Source organism: Anarhichas minor, unplaced genomic scaffold (assembly GCF_050575085.1).
Source record: "Anarhichas minor isolate MPS153535 unplaced genomic scaffold, ASM5057508v1 ptg000026l, whole genome shotgun sequence".
NCBI classification, from domain to species: Eukaryota; Metazoa; Chordata; class Actinopteri; order Perciformes; family Anarhichadidae; genus Anarhichas; species Anarhichas minor.
Window position 1 is genome coordinate 18,759,905 of NW_027466472.1, and position 19,902 is coordinate 18,779,806.

The window sequence follows — 19,902 nt, forward strand, 5'->3', positions numbered from 1 at the left end:
TCTGCAAGTGAACTCAAACAACACAAACTGCAGGATTTATCGTTGCTGGTGTATCTTTCTTATTTTCAACAAGATCGACATTGTAGACAAAAGATGAAACAAACAAGCATTTAGCTTAAAACAAGCCGTAATGTTCCAGTGCAGTCCTGTTGAACTGTTAGAAAGTCAAACTGTTGACAGGGCAGGAAATGAACATGTTCCACTGCTAGCTAGGGTGGTTTATGAATTAAATTCCACTATGGGCGATGTGAATAAAGTCATATATCATCATATATTATAATCACATGCTAAAATGCTGTAAATCCCTTATTGCCCTTAAAGGGCTTCAGTGATTTACTAAATTGTCTGGCCTGATGTAACCAGAGATAATAAAGGAGTAGATGCCTCATACACAGTATAGCGATATCTACTGGTCGACAAGTTGTCTCATGTTATCTTCAAATCACCCGACACTAAGCCAAACAAATAGAAATTCAAAAAAAAATGTCTTGCTGGCTTACTTTCCAAATCCATGAGCAGAGTTGTCATATAGCTGCCAAAGTGACAATTTCAACGGTTAGTGTTTATTTCCTACCCTGGATGTGTGATGTGTAAATAGGACCGGGAAACTCCTGTCTGGGGTCATAAATGACCTAATGGATTGAGGTTGAGTCTTAGCACCAGAGAACAAAGGCACCTGTTCTAAAAAACAACAACACTGAGGTGTTCATAAATTACAGCAGGACAATCGGTGCTTGAAGCCTAAACATTCAGCCGAACTCACAAGACTGACAAAAATAAAATAACACGTCATAATCGAACTTGAAACACGAGGGAGTCTATACACATAATTGCTGGCTTTCTGATGCGAATGGCCAGTAAATGTCATCAGTCCAACACCAGTCAGAGGCAGCAAGTGTCAGAAAACGTTGGTGGTGTCTGGGCGTTTTTTGTCCATGATGGGGGGGGGGGGGGATGTTGGCAGTCAGAGCGCTCAGTCCGGCTCTCTGCTCTTGTCTTTGTGGAGATGCAGCTCCTCCATCTTCTCCTGCAGGAAGGAGACGGGCACGGAGCAGCCTCGGGTTCTGTGTGGCAGTGTGTTGGCCTGGACGACAGAGACAAGACAAAATCAAGAGAGTTCTCCTCAAACTCAGAGAGAATGTTTTTAACTTTCTAGTGCAAAAGGTTATTTGAAAAGTGGCGGTTGGGAGCCACGCAAAGTTTGTTTCATCTGCGGAGGAAATAGTTCTTTGAAACCTGTTGACAGTGAGCTCTGTGGGTTACCCCGAGTGTTTCTAGAGAGAGATGCTGCTTTTGAATTTGTCAAATGTAATTCTTCAATTCTTTGATCAGCCAAAGACAAAATTCCATTCGCCTCCTTTGAACTTAAAAACTCGATGGACTCGGTAGCTTCTCTACTGCCAATGACACAGATTTACTTTTGTACAGAAGATTATAAGTGCAGTGTATAAAGAGAAAATTATTTTGCATTATGAGAATAAAGTGGAAATGTCAAGAATAAGGTTGACCTTACAGGATTAGTGCCGGCCATAAGACATGTTTTATTTTCATTTGAGAATAAAGTTGAGAAGACGAGAATACATTTTGAACTTCTGTGAATAAATCAAACTATTAGGGTGAATACATATAATCCTTCTCTCATTTATTTGTTTTGGTCATGCCTGGCCCTAATACTCATCAGTACTTTTGGAAAGGACAACCAGGGTACAGAAAGGATTATTTCTGTACCCTAATTTGCCGTGTTGTGTTCGGGAATTTAGACCAGAGGTCTAAGCAACCAACCTAAGAGAAAACGCCCGTGTACTGTAGGAGCTTTAAGAGGGGAAAGACAGTGTGTCCAATGTGACACTTTCTGTCTTTGGCAGAAATGTGTCCAAACGTATGCTATCAAGATCATTTGAAAGAAGCTATGCTCATAGAAAGATTCCACACGTTGAGGCTAGAAATGCTTGTAGCACAACAGTAGTACATGTACACTCCAAGCAGCCAGTGTCACTGATAGACTCATTGATTAGCTCCTGTAGTAGCACCGGACAGTGACTCACTGCTCTGTAGCTTCTCCACCTCGGGCTACAGATATTTCTATAGATGCTGAGCTCATAAGCATTTGTGATAAGATAAAAACCAGAAGAGGTCGAGATGCTCTGTCCTCCTGTATGATCCCCTTGAAGGGACTCGCGTTCTGTCTCACCCTTCTCTCCAGCGATGCATGCACTAGAGAGTTGTGGTGGTTTCCCCTCTTGTCCTTCTTCTCCGGCGTCCACACTCCAGGATCGGTCTGAGTGGAGTGGTCCGACACGCCCTCGTTGTCTTCCGTCTCGTTGCTTTGGGGGAAAACAAAGGCCTCCTCCTCTGAACCTGACAGGGAACGGTAAGACATCAGGGGTTCAGGGTCATTTTCAAAGCAGGGGCTTCTAGGGCTGTTGTGTTCTGCAGTGTGATGGAGATAAGGACGTACTCCAGCTGTTACCCTTGATCCTTGAGTTGGGGGCCGGGGTGCACGGGCAGGACCCCGTCGTGTTTTTGTGCTTCTTCAAGCACTCCATTCCCACCAGATCTCTGCAGTGTTTGTGACAGTTTATCCCACAGTCTGAGAGACAGAAGAAACACAAATGCTGAGGCTTTAAAGGAACTGATGAAGCTGATTACTCTGCAGGATGAAATGACATGTGGTCTTACCTTTACAGTGGTAGCCCTGCTTGATGACTCCCCACAGCTACAAGAGGACAGACATGGTACATGTGATATTGCAGCTTTGTTGGCCATTAATATATACTATATATATGTATATAAAAAAAAATAAGAATGGACACAACGGATACTCACAAAGCCTCCACACGTCTCGCAAAACGTCGGCCGTTTATACGTGGTTTCATGGAAGTTGTGTGCGTTGAAGTTGAAGCCCAGCTTGGCACATATAGACATTCCCCTCATGAAGTAAGACGTGATTTCTTCACGGCTGATTTGTCCCTCCCTGCACGCACAACAAAAAGTGAGTAAGTGAGTTGTTTTTTTTTGAGGTTTTTTTGATGGCCTCTGTGTGTGTGGGCGGCTTCCTCACCTGTCAGTTTCGTGAGTGCAGAAGGAGAAGGGGAAGTTGGCTGCTATTTTCTCAAAGTCCTCCAGTGCAATGTAACCGTCCTGGCTCTGCTCGTAGTTCTTCATCACGGACTGTGGGGGGCGACAGAGCAATCAGATACGCGGTCGCCGGCTCGTCAGAGAGCGGTTGGTTTAGTTCTGCTTTGGGCCTGCCAAGTAATAAGGAAGTGAAAGAAGGCGGGAGGTTTGCTGCAGTGTCACATACTCACATCCACCATCTGCTTAACGTGTTTAGAGATGGTGTTGGGGTCGAGCCTGGGGGTGACCCCTGAACCCCACTCCGCCACTACGGGTGCCTTAACCGGAGCTACGGGCTGTGGACAGACAGATGCAAGGATGAGACACGAAGGGACTGAACGTGTGAGAAACAAGAAGATGAAGAAAAGGGGAAAGAAAAAAAAGGGCACGCCCACCACATAACACGCTTCTCTAACGTACAAGCGCTTTGATGTGGCCGATTCTGATGCATAACAGCACAGAGTCTGTGCTTTTGTTTTGAAGAAAAGATGTTACACCCACACAAGTGTCCTCCCTCTCGTAAGAAGAGGTTGAAACAAGTGTGAGTCCGGCGGAGTTAGATGGAGCACAGCTTCAGAGAAGAGTATGTGGCTCTACTGACCTGGATCTTGGTGTTCCTGGGCTCCTTGGTGTACGAAAGTTCATATATCTCATCCTCGGTGTAGTATAAATCTAGAGAGAGCTGGAACATCAAAAGAAGATCATTTAAAGAGGTTCCTTGTGGGAATCTCTTTCATCGGATTTCTTAATGAAATGTCTCTGTACCGTGAGCAGATGCAGAAGGTCTTTGTTGGCCTCGAAGGGCGGCGTGCAGCTGTGGACGGCCACCAGGTCGCTGATGTTGCTGTACAGGTGCTCCAGCTTGCTCAGGTTGATCTTGTCCTCGTTGATGTAGTCCGGCAGGGCCTCGTTCAGCGAGATCAGGTCCTTCAGGTGGACGCCCAGGATGGGCACCTTGAAGCCATTGCACACGTTGTAAATCCGCCGGTAGTTGATGTAGTTGCTGCGCGAGGAGAGCAGCTCTGTCATCTCACTCAGGGCCTGAAAAGAGGGCGAAGACCACGCGAGAAACGATGAATAAAGACAGCGGTTACTTTTCTCTGCAGTTATGTGGACTTCAGTACAGCCATGAAAATAAAAATATGAACGATAAGGAGTATTTTCAAATCACAAGGATTAAGTTTGAGTAAAGTCATGAGTCATTGGTGTTTAAGTCCAAGTCAAGTTGATTTTTTTCAAGTTTTTCAAAAGTCATCAAATTTGTGACTTGAATCTGGTACAAGCTATATGTTAATTATGTCTTTTAGGGTGTGAATGGTGTTATCATTTGTAACAATGTAACAAAGCAACGAAAAAAACTAATTTATATCAGTACAAGACAAAGAAACGTCAAGAGGGGAGTTACAAAGTGTTGACACCCAAAAGGAAACAAGAATTGAAACCTTTACCAAATGCTGTTGTACCTGAATTATCCCCCTCCCTTAAGTTTAACTGATTTCTGAAACCTGCACACACACTGCACTAGTTTCACAGTTAATGGTAATATACATATATATACGTATATATATATATATATATATATATACGTATATATATATATATATATATATATACGTATATATATATATATATATATATATACGTATATATATATATATATATATATATATATATATATATATATATATATACGTATATATATATATATATATACGTATATATATATATATATATACATATATATATATATATATATATATATATATATATACATATATATATATATACATATATATATATATATATATATATATATATATATATATATATATATATATATATATATATATATATATATATATATATATATATATATATATATATATATATATATATATATATATATATATATATATATATATATATATATATATATATATATATATATATATATATATATATATATATATATATATATATATATATATATATATATATAGATATATAGATAGATAGATATATCTTGACTGACAGAGAAGGAAGTAAACAGAAACACAACTTTGTTGGTGAAAAGATAGAATAAATGCAATATATTCAATACACAAACACAAAGTCAGTGAACCCGAAGAAATGTCACAGTTCAAGAAGGAGAAGGATTCAAGTAAGAAAAGTGTAATCGTGAAATATTTGTGGTGAGGCAGTCATCAACCGACCGACTCATGGTTATGTGTAATATCTGAAAAACCTTAGTGATGTCAGGAGGCAGCAGGTTGGAGGTGTCTTTGAGGCGGGAGATGGAGCTGTGACAGAGGCCTCCAGTCACTGCCATTAGAGTGTTAAAGTTTTGCAGAGCTCGGAGTTTCTATGGAGGAAAGAACACATGAAGTTATTTCCTTTTAATCAAACCAGTATAGTTCTTGGCATGTGAAACCAAAACCCCCCTGAGCCTCCCTCAGCCCGGTTACCTGGGCCACGTGAATGAACTTAGTGAAGACCTGGGCTCTCTGCTGGGCCGTGTGTCTGCTGAGGATCATCAGCTGGACCCACTGGGACACTCCATTACACATCATGACCGAGCGCTCCAGAGCGGGGTTGTCCCTCACCGAGCCTCGCACCACGTAGCTCCGGTAGTCCAGGAACTGCCCGGTCGGAAAGCAGCGGTCAGACAGGAAAACGACTCTAGCACTGTTTTCACTCAGCAGGGTGGACATCTGTCACCAAATGGTGATATTTTCTACTCCTAACTGCTTTTCTACTGAAAGAGAAAACAATTCTCTGGAACATCTGGAAGGAGAATCTTACCTAACTTCAAAAAAAAAGAAGGAAGGATGCTATTTTCTGATATATGTACTTTATAAAGGGTTTGAGTCAGCATGTAAATATTGATAGCTGAATGGATTTTGGTGCAGATGTATATAATATACATATTATTATTATATCATACCGAAACAAGCAGGGGGTCGGTTATTATATCCATATAGCATTTGGCATTTTAATGTTTTTTTTGGTGGGATAAGCGTGTTATTTAATCTTCATGATATGCAGTCACCTCTTGTGAGAGCAGCAACATCTCTACAAGTCATGGCAACATGATGAAGCCTCAATAAAGGTGCTATGTACCACATTGGGAGCATTTCTGTTGCCTCTCAATGTAGCGACGGCTGAGCCGGCGACTCGCAGCTAACGGTGCTAACGGTGCTGACTACGGAATAAATGCTGGAAGAGCTAACGCGACAACACCAACGGCAGAGACGGCATTATCAGCTGTAACCGCTGTATGAGAGGAATGCGGGTAGACATTACTCCACTATGTCTTCACATAGATAATGGCTGTTTGTTGCTACATTAACGCTCTGAATCTGTACATTGCACCTTCAAGCAAAGAAAGAAAAGCAAAAAGTGAGAAATTGGTCTCTAAACTCACTGAAACATTACAGAAGTTCTTGAACTCCAGGTAGCTGAGGTGCTCGGCCATCTCGTGCGGCTCCATGTGGTCGAAGATCAGAGACACCTTCCTCTTCTTCACAGAGGGCGAGGGTGCCTGGAATATGTTCACATGAGGGCCTCTAGGAAAAAAAAGCCGAGCAACAGGACAAAAATAGACTTTTTTTTTTCTCTATTTTCTATTCATAGAAGAAGTTGTTTGAGTTGTGGCCAAATAAGCAAAGTGCAATTCCTCCGGGGCATGACGGGGAATCAAAATCAAAACACGGCTCACAAGCAGGAGGTGTCGATGAGCTGCGAGTGCGTCTCCTCTCCGTCTGAGCGGACCAGCGCCCACAGGTCCCCCATGGTCTGCTCAAGGAGGGGGTCCGCCTCGAACACCGCCGGGAACTGGCTGATCCACTGCCTTTCCACGAAGCAGGACAGAGAAAAAGAATATGCTTACCAACACTAAATGGAGACAGGAGAAGCAGTTTCTGTCCCGACACGTCTCACGCCCCCGGTGCCTTTACTCACCTGATGAGTTGGCAGATCTGTGCCCGCTTCGGCGCCCTCTTGTCCGAGGGACAGTCCTTATAAGTGAGGGACAGAGTCAAGGATCCAAACACAGAATCAAGGTGTGCAGATACGGCACCACGTTACACTAAACACCAGCAGCAGGGATACGTACTTCAAAATCTGCTTTTGCCGACAAAACAAAGCCATGCCTGTTCCCTGATCTGATTACTGAACGCGGACATGTGATCGGGGAGCAGTGCACCGGTGGGGACCGGCGGCGCTGCACTGAGCGACAGTGGAGGATATAGGGCGAGAAGTTTCTGGGCGAACATCTGAGACGGCACCACCCAACTGTGCATCATCAGGGTCATGTGGACCAGCTGGGTCCCTCTGGGGCTGGAGAGCTTCCCCTCCGAATCTGCAACCGAAGCACAGCAGCACAGGATTAACGCGGTCAAAAACAACAACAAGCACTGTCGGCTCAGGTGGAGCGACTCAGTCCAGTTCATTTCAGTTCAATTCTGTCAGTCGCTTAGTTCTATTCGAGGTGGGTTGAGGTGGGCATCGAGGTTTTCTGCAGGTTTGTTTTTTTGTTTTTAATTTCCTGTAGGTGTGAGTGTCTGTCTGTGTTAACCTTGCGATGAAATGACAACCTGCCCCGGTTGTTTTCCTGCCTGTGGCCTACTGTATGAGATACATCCAACTGTGACCTAGAGTAGAAATAAGCAAATAAAGAAGAAAAAAAAGGTCTAGACAAATGTGTCTAAATTACTTGATATACAAAGAACCTTTTCATCATACACTGTACCATAATGGGACTTGAAGAGTGCAACCAAGTGTTCGTCACTGTCTTAAGGTTGTTGGTATCTCTACTATCACTTTCTTTTATTATTATCTTTTATCTTATCACATTTTTCAGCAAATTAAACATACACTACATATGTGCTGGACACCACTAAGGGTATCTAGATGTTTTTTTATTTATTTTTGGGGGGATTTGGATGACCTGATCAATGAAGAGGGTGAGACCAAGTAAAGAGAAGAGAGAGGAGAGAGATCTGTATAGTTTACCATTGCATGGGAATAGCTAGTTGGCCTCTGCAGCCCAACTAAACAAAGCTTGATTGTATGAGACTGCCCTTTGTCTCCCTCCCTCCCTCCCTCCCTCCCTGTCAGTCTCTCTCGCCCTGGATCCCCCCCCCCTCACTCTCCCTCATCCCTCATTTATATAACCTGGCTGTGATAAAGGGTAAAGGCACATGACAAACTTTGGGAACAAATGCAAACACGCTGGGACAGAGACTGACTGAAGCAGTTCAAGCAGCGCTGGATGAGCTCATCCAGGCTGGCGGCGCTGGCGCTGGGGGCCGAGCTGGGGCTCTGCAGGGCCCGGGTGATGTCCTGAGGACTGGGACATGTGTTCCTCCTCCGCTGGACCAGCTTCCTGCTCTCTCCATTGGGCTTCCTGAGAAAGAGAGAGCGAGAGAGAGAGAGAGAGAGAGAGAGAGCGAGAGAGAGACAGAGTCAGACACAAACAGGGAGTATAAGTAGCCTAGAAATAAGTAGAGCAGTGTGTGGTGAGGTAGTGCAGGTCAGCATCTGAGGAAACGCAGCTCCCTCACATCTGATAAGCTGTTCTGCAGCGCTGCAGCTGCCTCAACCATAACGCGATGCGTTATGGTTGAGGCAAAACAACTGCAGGAGGCAAAACAACTGCAGGGGAAGGAAGTAACAGGCCCTGCCACGGACAGGTGTATTGTGTTGCTTACATGCTGTGCTAGTAAAAAGAAGTTCTGTTGTGTTTGGTCACAAACACCCATCCTCTTTGGAACACGGAGCCCATATATTTGCTGTTTTAAACTCCTTTAAATGTGAGTGCCGAGCACAGCAATATGCGATTAGTTTACAGGGTATAAATGATTATAATGACCACGAGTGGTCAAGTGGTTTGAAATAGCAGATGATAGCTATTTTGAGGGCTTTTGAAAAATGTCTGGTCAAAGTTGCCGATACTTTAGTACTAATATTACTAGATAGCAGTGGTGGGCCGTCAGGGCCTTCAAGGCCTTCTCTGCTGGCCTAAACAGAATCACAAAGTTATAGCTATTTTTTTCTTAAATACACATGTATATTACATGTACATTATAAAAATATTTTTCCCATTAGCTTATTTTCTCATTGCACAGCTACTGTCTTCCTCAGTTGCTCTGCTTCCAGTGCAGCTTGTTTTAAGTAGAGCTTTTATCCAATCAGATCTCACCTCTGTGTCTCTAGGTAAGAAGACAGGCCCGAGGCCTGCAGACTCACAAGTGCATCCATGTGCAGTTTAAGTGAATGTGGACGATATTGTTGATTGTCATAGTGTTCAACCAATCAGATCTGTAGTTTGACATGTTGGGCGTATTCTTTGATGTGCCAGAGCCTTCTAGCTGGCCTACAAGTACGTCAGCATTAACGAGCAGCTCAGTTTTAAGGAGCAGCGCTGCAGTAAGGTGCGCTGTGATTGGCTAGTTTAGCGTAGCCTCCCAGAACAAGTGCGGTGCCTCAGCTGTTTTTTTTTTTTTTGTTCCGGTTCAGAGGTCACAGCCCGTTGTCTCCTACGTGAGCGCAGAAAACATTATATTTCCCACAATTTAAGCTTCTGCATTCTCCAAATGCACTAGTATTATTCAAACGTATTGTTTGGTTCGTAAGACTCGTACCGAACGGTTTAATACGAATACGTGTATTATTACAGGGGGCTTAGCCCCAAGGGGAGTGGCATGTTTACTCCCAAATCCTAATTCTTAAAGGAACCGCACACAATGGATGGAGAATGGACCTGACAGTGTCAACTTTTGAGTTGTTTACTTGTTTTATTATGAGCAAGATTGTAATTGGAAGGGGGAGAAAACATACAATCCAGAACGCACGCACATATGTAGCATGTTAGAGTTCTAAATAACTTGTCCATGTGAGAAACAACAGTTCAATTTAATGACATCACCAAAATAAAAATAATCTTTTTTTATTTTTTTTTTAAAGCCAATAATGCCAAATTATTTGGGGGGGCTGAAGAACATTTTAGGCCTAACGACGCCCCTGGGCGCCATCATGAGGTTATTAGGAGATGTTTCAGTTTTGAAGGCCCAGGTATAAAATGCACGGCCCGCCACTGCTAGATACTGCATGCCTTTAAATAGTTGTTGCGTTACACCCACGAGAATCTGGAGTCAGGCTGAAAAAGTACAATGTTGCGTCACACCTGAGGTCAGCACTACAATATGTCACACATCTACTCCGATACTGCTTTTCTCCAGCGTTTTCTCAGAAAAAAACAGTTTCTTTTAGCGCCTGTATGCGCTCACACGAGAGAGTGTGTGGCATACAGGGCGATGTGATTTACAGCATGGAGGACACGGGAGACGAACGCACGCTGCACAAAGCAAAACTATGACAGCGTGTAAAAGCTCAGCATGTTTGGAGGCTCAACAATGAGAAATAAAACTATTTCAGAATATAGTTTCACCTCCTCGGGTGTCTAAAAACAGCCCATCTGAGAAGGAAAGATGACTCCTCGGCTGAACTCCCAGGGATCACTATTAAGTCCTCAAGGGTTGGGAACAGGGAGAGCCTGGACTAAAAAAGGAGTGATGTAAAGTCATGCACAGCATGTGGACCACACCTTTGTTGCAGCTGGATTGATGCTGACTGAGGTCAGACAGGACAAAAAAACAACAACTTTCAGCCGATGAAGATCAGGGAGCAGTGCTTCTTTCCTGTAGTGTTGACTCTTTAATTAAGGGCTTCTCATATGCCCTTAAAAAGACAAATGAGACTGCTTTGTTCCATGATGCGATTGCTTCCTCTTCAGATCAGGGGCTCAGTTTAGCAACATCTGACAGTATTTCACAATAATCAGTAACCCTTTTCATACTGCTTTTTTCAACTTCAAAACTATCTCTGCCTCACTTTTGCAGTTTGAGACTCGAGGCAAGAGGTTTGAACGGTGAGCCACTTGTAGAAACAGTTTGTATCTGGGCTGTGAAACTGCGGCCTACTGTCCCGATAGTACCAGGAAACACTTTGACTTCAGAGAACTGGAGACAAGTTCCCTGAATGACCAGACCTGCATCCCCTTCTCTTGTGTGTGTGCGCGTGTGTTTGTCACACATGTAGTGCATAACTCAGCATCGCACACATGCAGCATCATGGTTTGCTTTATATGCACGTCACATGGACACTGGTGTGTGCCGGCGAACCTGGTGACTTTAACTGATCTATTTGTGCCACGTGCCTGTATGCGTCGTTTCACACAGTTATCACACCACACAAACTCCTCCTCCTCTTCGCCTCATTACATCAGCTGGCTACTGACTTCAAAACACTAAACAACACAGCATGTAACCACCGTGAGCTACTGTGCAGTAAGGACAGGTGAGTTTCACGACACATGGAGGTGACCTGGTTCATTCGGTCGATACCTCGGCCACCTGTTACACTTGTGTTCTTGAATCTTGAATGTCCATGCTTTAGGATGAGATGAAGGACTTGAAGCGTCCCCTCTAACCTTAGACCTTGTAGTTTTCTGTCCCAACTGTAGAGCCCTTTGAGGCTAATGTGTAATATGTGATTTAGGGGCTGTGTAAATAATATTGACTTCACTTGACTCCTCTGTTAGTTGAGAGAAATAGCCAACCAGTAAACAATGTCAAAAGGGTTTAAGACGCCTAAAGCTTGTAGTTTTCCTAAGCTCCTTAAAACGGATTTCGTTTCTGTGAAATTTCAAATTTTAATTAGTTTTTTTTTGTCATTTGTAAAAACACACTAAAATGACACATAAAGCAACATTATTGAGACTGACACTCAGAAAGTAAAAACCTCAGTTCAAGTCTCCAAAACATTGAACACGTGACCAAGTGACCAAAATACATGCCTGAACACCTAAATGCTTGATTTTCGACATGTCATTCAGGATGTAAGCGCATAAAAAATACAACAGGTGAGTTCCTCTTTACAACAACAATGGAAACCAACAGAGCAGTGAAAGGCCTCTTTTCAAAAATGTGTATGAGCAATAGAAAAAAAATGTAATTCATGTTTTCTTTGAAGTTACCACAAAATGTTTTTTTGTGTCTATGTACTATATTCTATTTAGAATTAGTTGTGTTCAGATTTTCAATGCAAAATGCTAACGTTGGAAATGCATGGATGTATTGACTTGTGTTTACAACGTGGACAGAAACAATCATCAGTGTGCAGTATACTGCTGGTCCTTCTGTCGTTGAATATATGACTGTAGGTTTTCAATGAATGATAAATTGATTCAAAATATCAACAAACTGTGATCGTCCCTATCGTAGGTCCCCAGAGCTCGAGGTAAAGTCTTATTTGAGGTAAAGTCTTATTTGTTTGTCCCAAAGTATTTAGTGTTTTACACAGATGGAAAAAACAACAGAAGCTGGATCAAGTGCACAACTTTGCATTTTTGATTGATGAATGCATTTCCATTTCTAAATGTACACATGAATATCTCCGTGCGTATCTTTTACCAGCCTGCGTTTTATAAAGTGCAAAACTGAAACGATTGATTCATCGCTGTACATTTTTGGCGAACCGGTGACTTTCTTATCTCAGTGCCCTTTACAACCTGTCATCTCTCCCTTTGACTCAGAGTCAATCTGTCTGTCGGCATGAGAGGACGAACGCTCGCTACTACAAACAGAAGTGCTGATGGGGAAATGTTATTGATGTCACGACGTCTGTCAGGGAATTTCCCCCAGAGTGCCGAGCAGGTCGCAGCTCTATCTTTTCTGTGTAATGAGCCTGGCCCGGCTTAAGAGACAGAGAGCTGTTTGTAAATACAGTCAGCGTGTGCTGGACTCCCGCGGTTTACTGTTTGGCTATTTGCATTACCCTTTTTTTCCTAAGACAACATAATAATGTTTAACTGTGCGTCCACGGAAACACATCGCCGCTGACAGTGGAAAGGGGAAATCCTCCTGTGAATGACAATGAGGACAAAACCCCGAGCAGCCTCTTCTCTGAGTACTACTGAACGAGTCTGGGTCCATCATATCACTGATTTGGTTTGAGGAAGACCTTCCACGCCTCCTTTTTCCTCACTTCAGCCACTTGTTTTCCTCTTCCTTCATCCTTGCTCTATTCAAGCCATTCAGGAAACAGCTTCTCCTTTTTTTCCCCTTTTGGAAATCCCCCCCTCCCTTTCCCATCCGTGTCAAGACTCCTGGCTACAGATCCAGTCCCCTCCTCCCCTTTCTCCCTCTTTCACTCTCACACTGGCAGGGGGATATGCAAATACCTCTCTTTCTTTTCTTAATTGATTAATTGAAGCCAGGGCCCTTTGAAGGCCTTGTTTGTGAGCTGTTCTTTCTCTCTCTCTCTCTCTCTCTCTCTCTCTCTCTCTCTCTCTCTCTCTCTCTCTCTCTCTCACAACCTGCATTCTTGTTCCCTCTGCATGTATTGCACCGATCCGTTCATGCATTTGGTGCAACAATAAAGCCACTGTACCAACCATTGTGGTTGACATCAGGAACATTGCAGTAAACATCCACGAGGTATAAACTGTTTGGCACTGAAGCCACCAATCAGTTAGACAATGAAGTCATACCTGTGGAACTTCTGACGCTATCAGTACCAATGTGTGCTTTCTCTCCATCTTTCATTTGTCATACACACACGCACACACACTATCACATACACGCACACACACACAGTAATGTTTTCATGACTTTTGGGGACATTACATTGACTTACATCCATTTCCTGGAGTATTACCTGAACCGCTAATCCTAAACCTTACTCTTACACTAACCTTAACCTAAAACTAAACCTTAACCTAACCCAACCTCAAACCAAGTCTTCACCCTTAAATATAACGATTCATGTCATATGGATGTGCATTTTGTCATTTTGTCCCCATTTTGTCCCACATTTCTCAATACTTTTCTAAAACTGTTCAGGCAGTTCTCTTAATCTACATTCAATTCAGCACAACAGTTAATAAAACATCCATAATGCAGTGCTGCAACCAAAACAGGATCACTTTGTCCCTCATCACACGATGACCTAACAAACCCACTATCAACATGTGGCATTACAACATGTATCAATATTGAATTATCTTTATCTACTTATTTAGCATGAACCAAGATTCCATTGCAACAAAAAGGTCACTTCTTCATTGCACGGATTGTGCCGCCTCACACAAAAGGAATCAGAAATGCTGCAGCATGCTTTAATGGGCTTTTTCTTTTGGTTGCTATTTTTGCATGTGCGAAAAAAGAAGCAAAAGTATTTCCAGCAATGCGCAACAAAACTATATATATAGCCTGAATAGAATTACTAGATAAATCCCTGTCTTTTGCCTTGGGCCACCTGTTCTCATCCACACCTTCGTCCTCTCTCACTGAACACCTGAGAAAGAATATTTCTGATCCATCACCGGCAATCTTTAGCAGATTATGTCCAGACGTCCAGCATGTATTGTGTTCTGTGGGGACATCCGATTATGTGGTTGGGGGAGTAATCACCTGTCCACCAACATGAGGAGAATAATTCCTCTTTGGAGATGAGGAATGGAGAGTGAGGCAGAAGCACAGGTGACACCATCCTGCAAAGGGCTGTAAACCGGTCTGTGAGTGGGAGAGGGCGGTGCAACGTCACATACGGTTACAAAACCACCTGACCCCTCTAGTTACCTGGCAGGTCTTTCAAAGAGCAATGGGAATACTTTGTCTGTGTTGTATGTCCCAATTAAGGGGTTGTATTAGGAGTTTCATATTTAAAAAAAATTGTAATCAAATTTATTTTTGTCTTTTAGACGTAGCACTACGTAGCATATTTTTGTCAGTCTAATTTTACAGTCATTTCATGTCATGTTGGTGCTTTTATGGTTCTGAATGTGCATTTAACAGGTTTTATAATAGTATGTAAACAGCGTTTTTATTTTCAGTTTGAGTGAGAAAACTGTTTGCATTTTGGCATCGGCTTCTGTTGTGCTGACTGTGTGAACTCTTTTTGAAAAAAGTGAACTCGGTATTGAGAAATGCGCGTTACCAATTGTTAAAAAAACTAAACTAAACTATGAGATAACCTCCCCGCTGAAGGGGAAGCACAGCAGTACGGCCGCTCCGTCAGTCCACCTTAAACTCAGGTAGCTGAATCACACATAACACACAGCTGACTACCTTAACATTCGACACCCAACCCTGTCATTCCAGGGAATCTGATAAGAGCTGCGGTCAAAACTACAGCAGTACAGAAAAAAAAGTACCACTGAAAACACATCAGAATCTAAGATCTACTGCAAAAAGAACACAACCAAATAAACATCATGAACAGACATGTAAATGGAGATTAGCATGGAAAGGTGAGCAACTGTTGAACGTCAGAGCTTGTGTTGTATACACACAGACCATTTGAGGTGTTGGTATTCTTTACTGACATAGCCTACCGGTCAAACACATTAGCTGTGGCTGCGCTGCGTATGTGTCATGTGTGTCTGTGCAACCTTTCTTTGAACACCGAGCCTCTCTCTCTTTCTCCACAGCACACTGTCAAGTTTCATAAAAGTGGCCGAGAACACACAAAACTAAATGCCCTCATTTCTCTTCAGATTGTCAGGAGCCTTTGCACAAACCACACTGCCTCTCATAACCTCACAGCTTCACACGTCTCGGCTGCACACAAGCTTTGCTGACACATACTCAGACTCAACACTTGCTAAGACTTGCAAGTGGGGGGGGGTTCTCTCACTTTTGGTTCGCTCTCCTCTTTTTTTTTAAATTACCTCTTGGTCTTGTTCATTGCAGAGCTCTTCTCCTCAACGGCACTCCTCCTCCACTGGTAATCCGCACGGGCATCTGAGCGTGTCCCCTACAGCTCCATGGTTGACCCTGCTCCTCCTCCTCCTCCTACTCCTACTCCGTGTCCTCTATGTGTTAATGTGCCCCGGGCAGCGAGAGCGGGCACAGGACGGAGAGCTGCTGGGGCTGAGGGCTGCCTACCTGCCGGTCATCGACTAGACTCCGCTCCACTGCTTATCAATCCGCTCTGTGTCAGTCAGCCTCTCTCTCTCTCTCTCTCTCTCTCTCTCTCTCTCTCTCTCTCTCTCTCTCTCTCTCTCTCTCTCTCTCTCTCTCTCTCTCTTCTATCTGGAGGTATCTGTCAGCCACAAATCAGACTTCACGCTCCTTCCGCATGCAACATGCTGAGAGTAAAAAAAAAAGCCTCAAAAGTAGAGCGCAAGAGCCAACAAAAGTCACTCACTTGGCCATTCAACATAAACAAGTCAGCATCTTAAATGGAGGAACTGGCTCTGACAGATAGGGGAACTCGCATCAGTTTCTGTGTGTGCGTTTGGGTGTTTGTATGTGTGTGTGTGTGTGTGTGTGTGTGTGTGTGTCTGCCCAAGGGGGAGGGGAGAGGGGAGAGAGAGAGAACAGTGAACACAAATGCAGTACCCATAGAGGAAGGAGGAGGAGAGTTAAGAGGGAGATAGTGATGAGCAATCATCTGAGCACCATCAGTGTACTCCAGGAAGCGACATCTGCGGTTCTTTTTTTTTTTCAGAGCATCAACACAGAAAACCAGAAACAAATAGGCCACACCTCAGTGTCACTTTTTTATGCAGGGGGCATTGCCTGAACTAGGCAAAAGAATCGGTTCCTGAAAAGAAATCATCAGATGTCTGATAACATTGTTGAATCCTGACACGCGTCTCCCCTCCTAGATTTGTTCATTCCAGGGTCTCAAGCGTCCCCTGAATCACGTCCATCACCCTGATTTGTTCATTTTCTTCTTCTTTTTTTAACTCTCTCTGTCATTTCTCAGGGGAGCAAGCGATCACACAGGGAGGTAGTGTTTGTGCTTGTGAATGTGGCAGTGCAGCTGGACAGGGAGACTCAAAGGCATCCTTGTTTTAACGCACCAAGAGGAAGAGGCGACCAAACAGGGGACATTAATGTCCCCCGAGTCTGCAGAGGTGGCTTCTTCGCTGCAGGAAGCTGACTGGCTGGCAGAGAGAGTGGGCGACATGGCATTCAAAAGCAGGGAAAGATGCACCGAGCAGGAATCCTGCAGTCAATGCACGCCGAGTCCCAAACGCCAAAAAAAAAAAAAAAAAAAATGCATTAGGATTTGCATTAGAAAGTAGATCAGTGAAGAACTCACCAGGGAAGATGGAAATGTCACAGAAGAAGAGAAAAAAAAGTTTTTAATGCTATATTTCCTGGCAATGTCGTAATCTTACTGTAATATTAAGCAATGGTTCTGTAAAACAGGAAGAGTTGCAATCAACACAGCTGGTAAATCTAAAGACATTTGACACATGCTGAAAAAAACAGACAGGCTAGTAGCCCACATTTTTATTATAGTTAAACATCATGATGGCGACATTTTAATTTAACCTGTGGCATTCTCCCCACATGTGATTTTGTTGTGTGACTAACGTGTTTAGTTTGTGCATTTTCTTCAAAGTCTTTTATTTTGACAATTCTTGCAAAAACGGAAGTCTCTGAAATTGTGTTTTGACGTAAATTGACGGTAAGGAAAAGTAAAAGGAACGGTAACTGTGTTACATTAAGACGACATGAGAGAGTTGGACGTTTAAATTACAGTACATTATGTATCTGCTTCAAAATGTGACTTATTTTCTTATATGATAACTCTTTAATTTAGTGTCTTTGTTTGCGTATAGCTCCACCGTCATGATGTAACGTTAGCGTTACGTTGTGGTCTTTTGGAGATATCATTTATTTTCCTCCGTTAGTTTTAATTAAATGTCAGAGAAGCAACACAGTGACTGCAATAGACCATCAGCCAAGGCTTAGCATCGTTTGCTCGGGATGGTGCCGTGACTGTCTTGAAAGCTTTTGCTAATTAGTGCTCACTTTGGAGTCTCAATCACAGGTCAGAATCGTGGAGATCACCGTGCACAGATTTTACTTCATTTCTCGGTACGATGTCGCCACCCTCAGGCGCGGCGACGCAACAGCACGTAAAGGCGGATTCGTGAGTTGGCAAAAAAAAACAAAAAACCGGCACCAGCAGGTCACTTATGAACCAGGACTCATACTCCCAGAATTCACGTCAGTTCTGCTTCAGTGGCGTGTCACCTCCTCTCCGCCTCCTCCTCGCTCTGCTTTACCCGCTGGACGGAGTTGTATCCCGGCGTCCCAAAACATCTTCGTATCCGCTGCCAGCTCCCGTTGCAGCGGGGAGGGAGATGGGCGAGAAGGAGAGCATGCTGAAGGATGCCCGATGGGCACTGAGGAGGTACGGGTGTGTGTGTGTGTGTAGGTGTGTATGTGCACACTGTCTAGAGGACGGTCGCCGTTCCTGTCTGATTTTCAGTCTGGTGCATCCCTGCTGCCCGATGTGACCAGGAGGGGTGTGCCACTGACACTCATCCACTGTTTCTCTCAGGGATGCAGGCTGCCCAGACAGAGCTGTGGATACTGAGAGAAGATATAGTATCTTTGGCCTTTGTATTCTGCCAGGACGATTGTCTGCTACACCGTCTCATCATAGATCTATTTGCATTTTGGTGGAGGTTTGGCATCTATAATAAGAGAAATGCTACTAATGCCCATCATAGTGTCCTACATGCCCAAGGTGACACCTTCAAATTGCTTGTTATGTCTGATCAACAGTCGGTCCTTACAGGAATGAATCCTCGCGTTTCAGGAGCTGCGACCTGCAAAATGTTTTTGGACATTTTTTTGCTTGGTAATCAATTTACACAGTTAATTAAGAGTGGAATTAATTGGCTGCTGATCAGTCACTGTTCATACCTTCCAAGCACACTGCTGACACTCAAAGACTACGATCAAAAATAATAGTAGTCGAATAATTTCCTGATGGTGAAATGTGTCAACGTATTGACGTCTGTGGATTGATGCAGGCGTTCAGACACAGGACAGGTCCATCCCTTCTAAATCACTGCAAAGATTTGTCTTGCACGACTACAGAGGGGGGGGGGGGACTGTTGACAGTGATATTGCCACGTTTAATTGAGCAGGAAGTTCAAAAATAATATGGTAGTAACGATAAATTACTGCTCTGAGTGCAGCTCCGACCTTTTTGCTACTTTAACACTGAAGCATCAAATGTTAAATGTGAAAGAACACGGAGCTAATTAAGAGCCTGACCTCATGTCAGAGAGACTCATCCTGTTATTGATTAGACTGCAAGAAGACATCGCCAGTATCCACTGCACCCAATGTGCCCAGCTGGAGGTGAAACACCGAAGATGAAATTATTATTCTATTCATTGCTTACGATCAACAGGGAATTATGGACAAGAATTTTAGATTTTTAATTGACCAAGTTTAAGTCTTCTATCAAGCAAAAATATTAAAACACAAACTGCAGCTTTTCTCTGCATCATATCATTGTTAAATTATTCTCTTTTAGTTGTTATGTTGTTTAGACAACATAAACAATCTGCAGACTTAATTTAGGGCTCTGAAAGCACGAGGTGTTAGACACGTATTGTATTTTATAACGCGTATAAAGTCTAAGATAGGAGTGATCGAGTCATGAACACATTGAGTCCTGTATCTGTGTTTTGTCTCGCTGATTTAAAGTGAGTTTAAAGTGGAGCTGTCAAGTATTTCCATGCACTGACCGATCTGAATTTGACAGTATAATCTGCTGAATCTTAGTATCACTTATCACTTATTATTTGTTTTAAACTAAGAATGTTTTGGTCTTTAAATTCACTTTGATTGTTGTATATAATATCACAAATATGTAATTATTTGAAACCAAGTTTTCCAGAATTTGTACACTTCACTTGTTCACATCAAGTTTATTTAATCAATTAATAATAATAATTAA

General features: G+C 43.1%; 1 protein-coding gene across 2 annotated transcripts; it reads right to left on the reverse strand.

Moving 5' to 3' along the window:
* Positions 1 to 35: 35 nt before the first annotated feature.
* Positions 36 to 16,370, reverse strand: rasgrp4 (RAS guanyl releasing protein 4). Of its 2 annotated transcripts, none has more exons than XM_076100801.1 (17): positions 15,851 to 16,370; positions 8,367 to 8,524; positions 7,366 to 7,477; positions 7,078 to 7,140; positions 6,836 to 6,967; positions 6,542 to 6,683; positions 5,583 to 5,756; positions 5,363 to 5,479; positions 3,883 to 4,158; positions 3,719 to 3,799; positions 3,309 to 3,413; positions 3,062 to 3,171; positions 2,827 to 2,974; positions 2,680 to 2,716; positions 2,459 to 2,590; positions 2,192 to 2,358; positions 36 to 1,084 (listed from the first exon to the last, which is right to left on the reverse strand). In XM_076100801.1, the coding sequence occupies exons 1-17, from the start codon at positions 15,865 to 15,867 to the stop codon at positions 974 to 976; spliced, it is 2,082 nt and encodes a 693-aa protein (XP_075956916.1). In that variant the 5' UTR covers positions 15,868 to 16,370; the 3' UTR covers positions 36 to 973. The 2 variants fall into 2 exon arrangements, with proteins under 2 accessions (XP_075956916.1, XP_075956917.1); XM_076100802.1 differs by having other exon boundaries at positions 2,471 to 2,590; positions 15,851 to 16,369.
* Between the last annotated feature and the right edge of the window lie 3,532 nt (positions 16,371 to 19,902).

Bases quoted from the DNA above. Each gene is read 5' to 3' on its own strand.
- rasgrp4 (XM_076100801.1), bottom strand. The intron at 7,478-8,366 runs GTCAGTCTCTGT...CTTCGGTTGCAG, and splicing joins GCGCTGCTTGAACTGCTTCA to ATTCGGAGGGGAAGCTCTCC. The intron at 2,359-2,458 runs GTACGTCCTTAT...GTTCCCTGTCAG, and splicing joins GATCAAGGGTAACAGCTGGA to GTTCAGAGGAGGAGGCCTTT.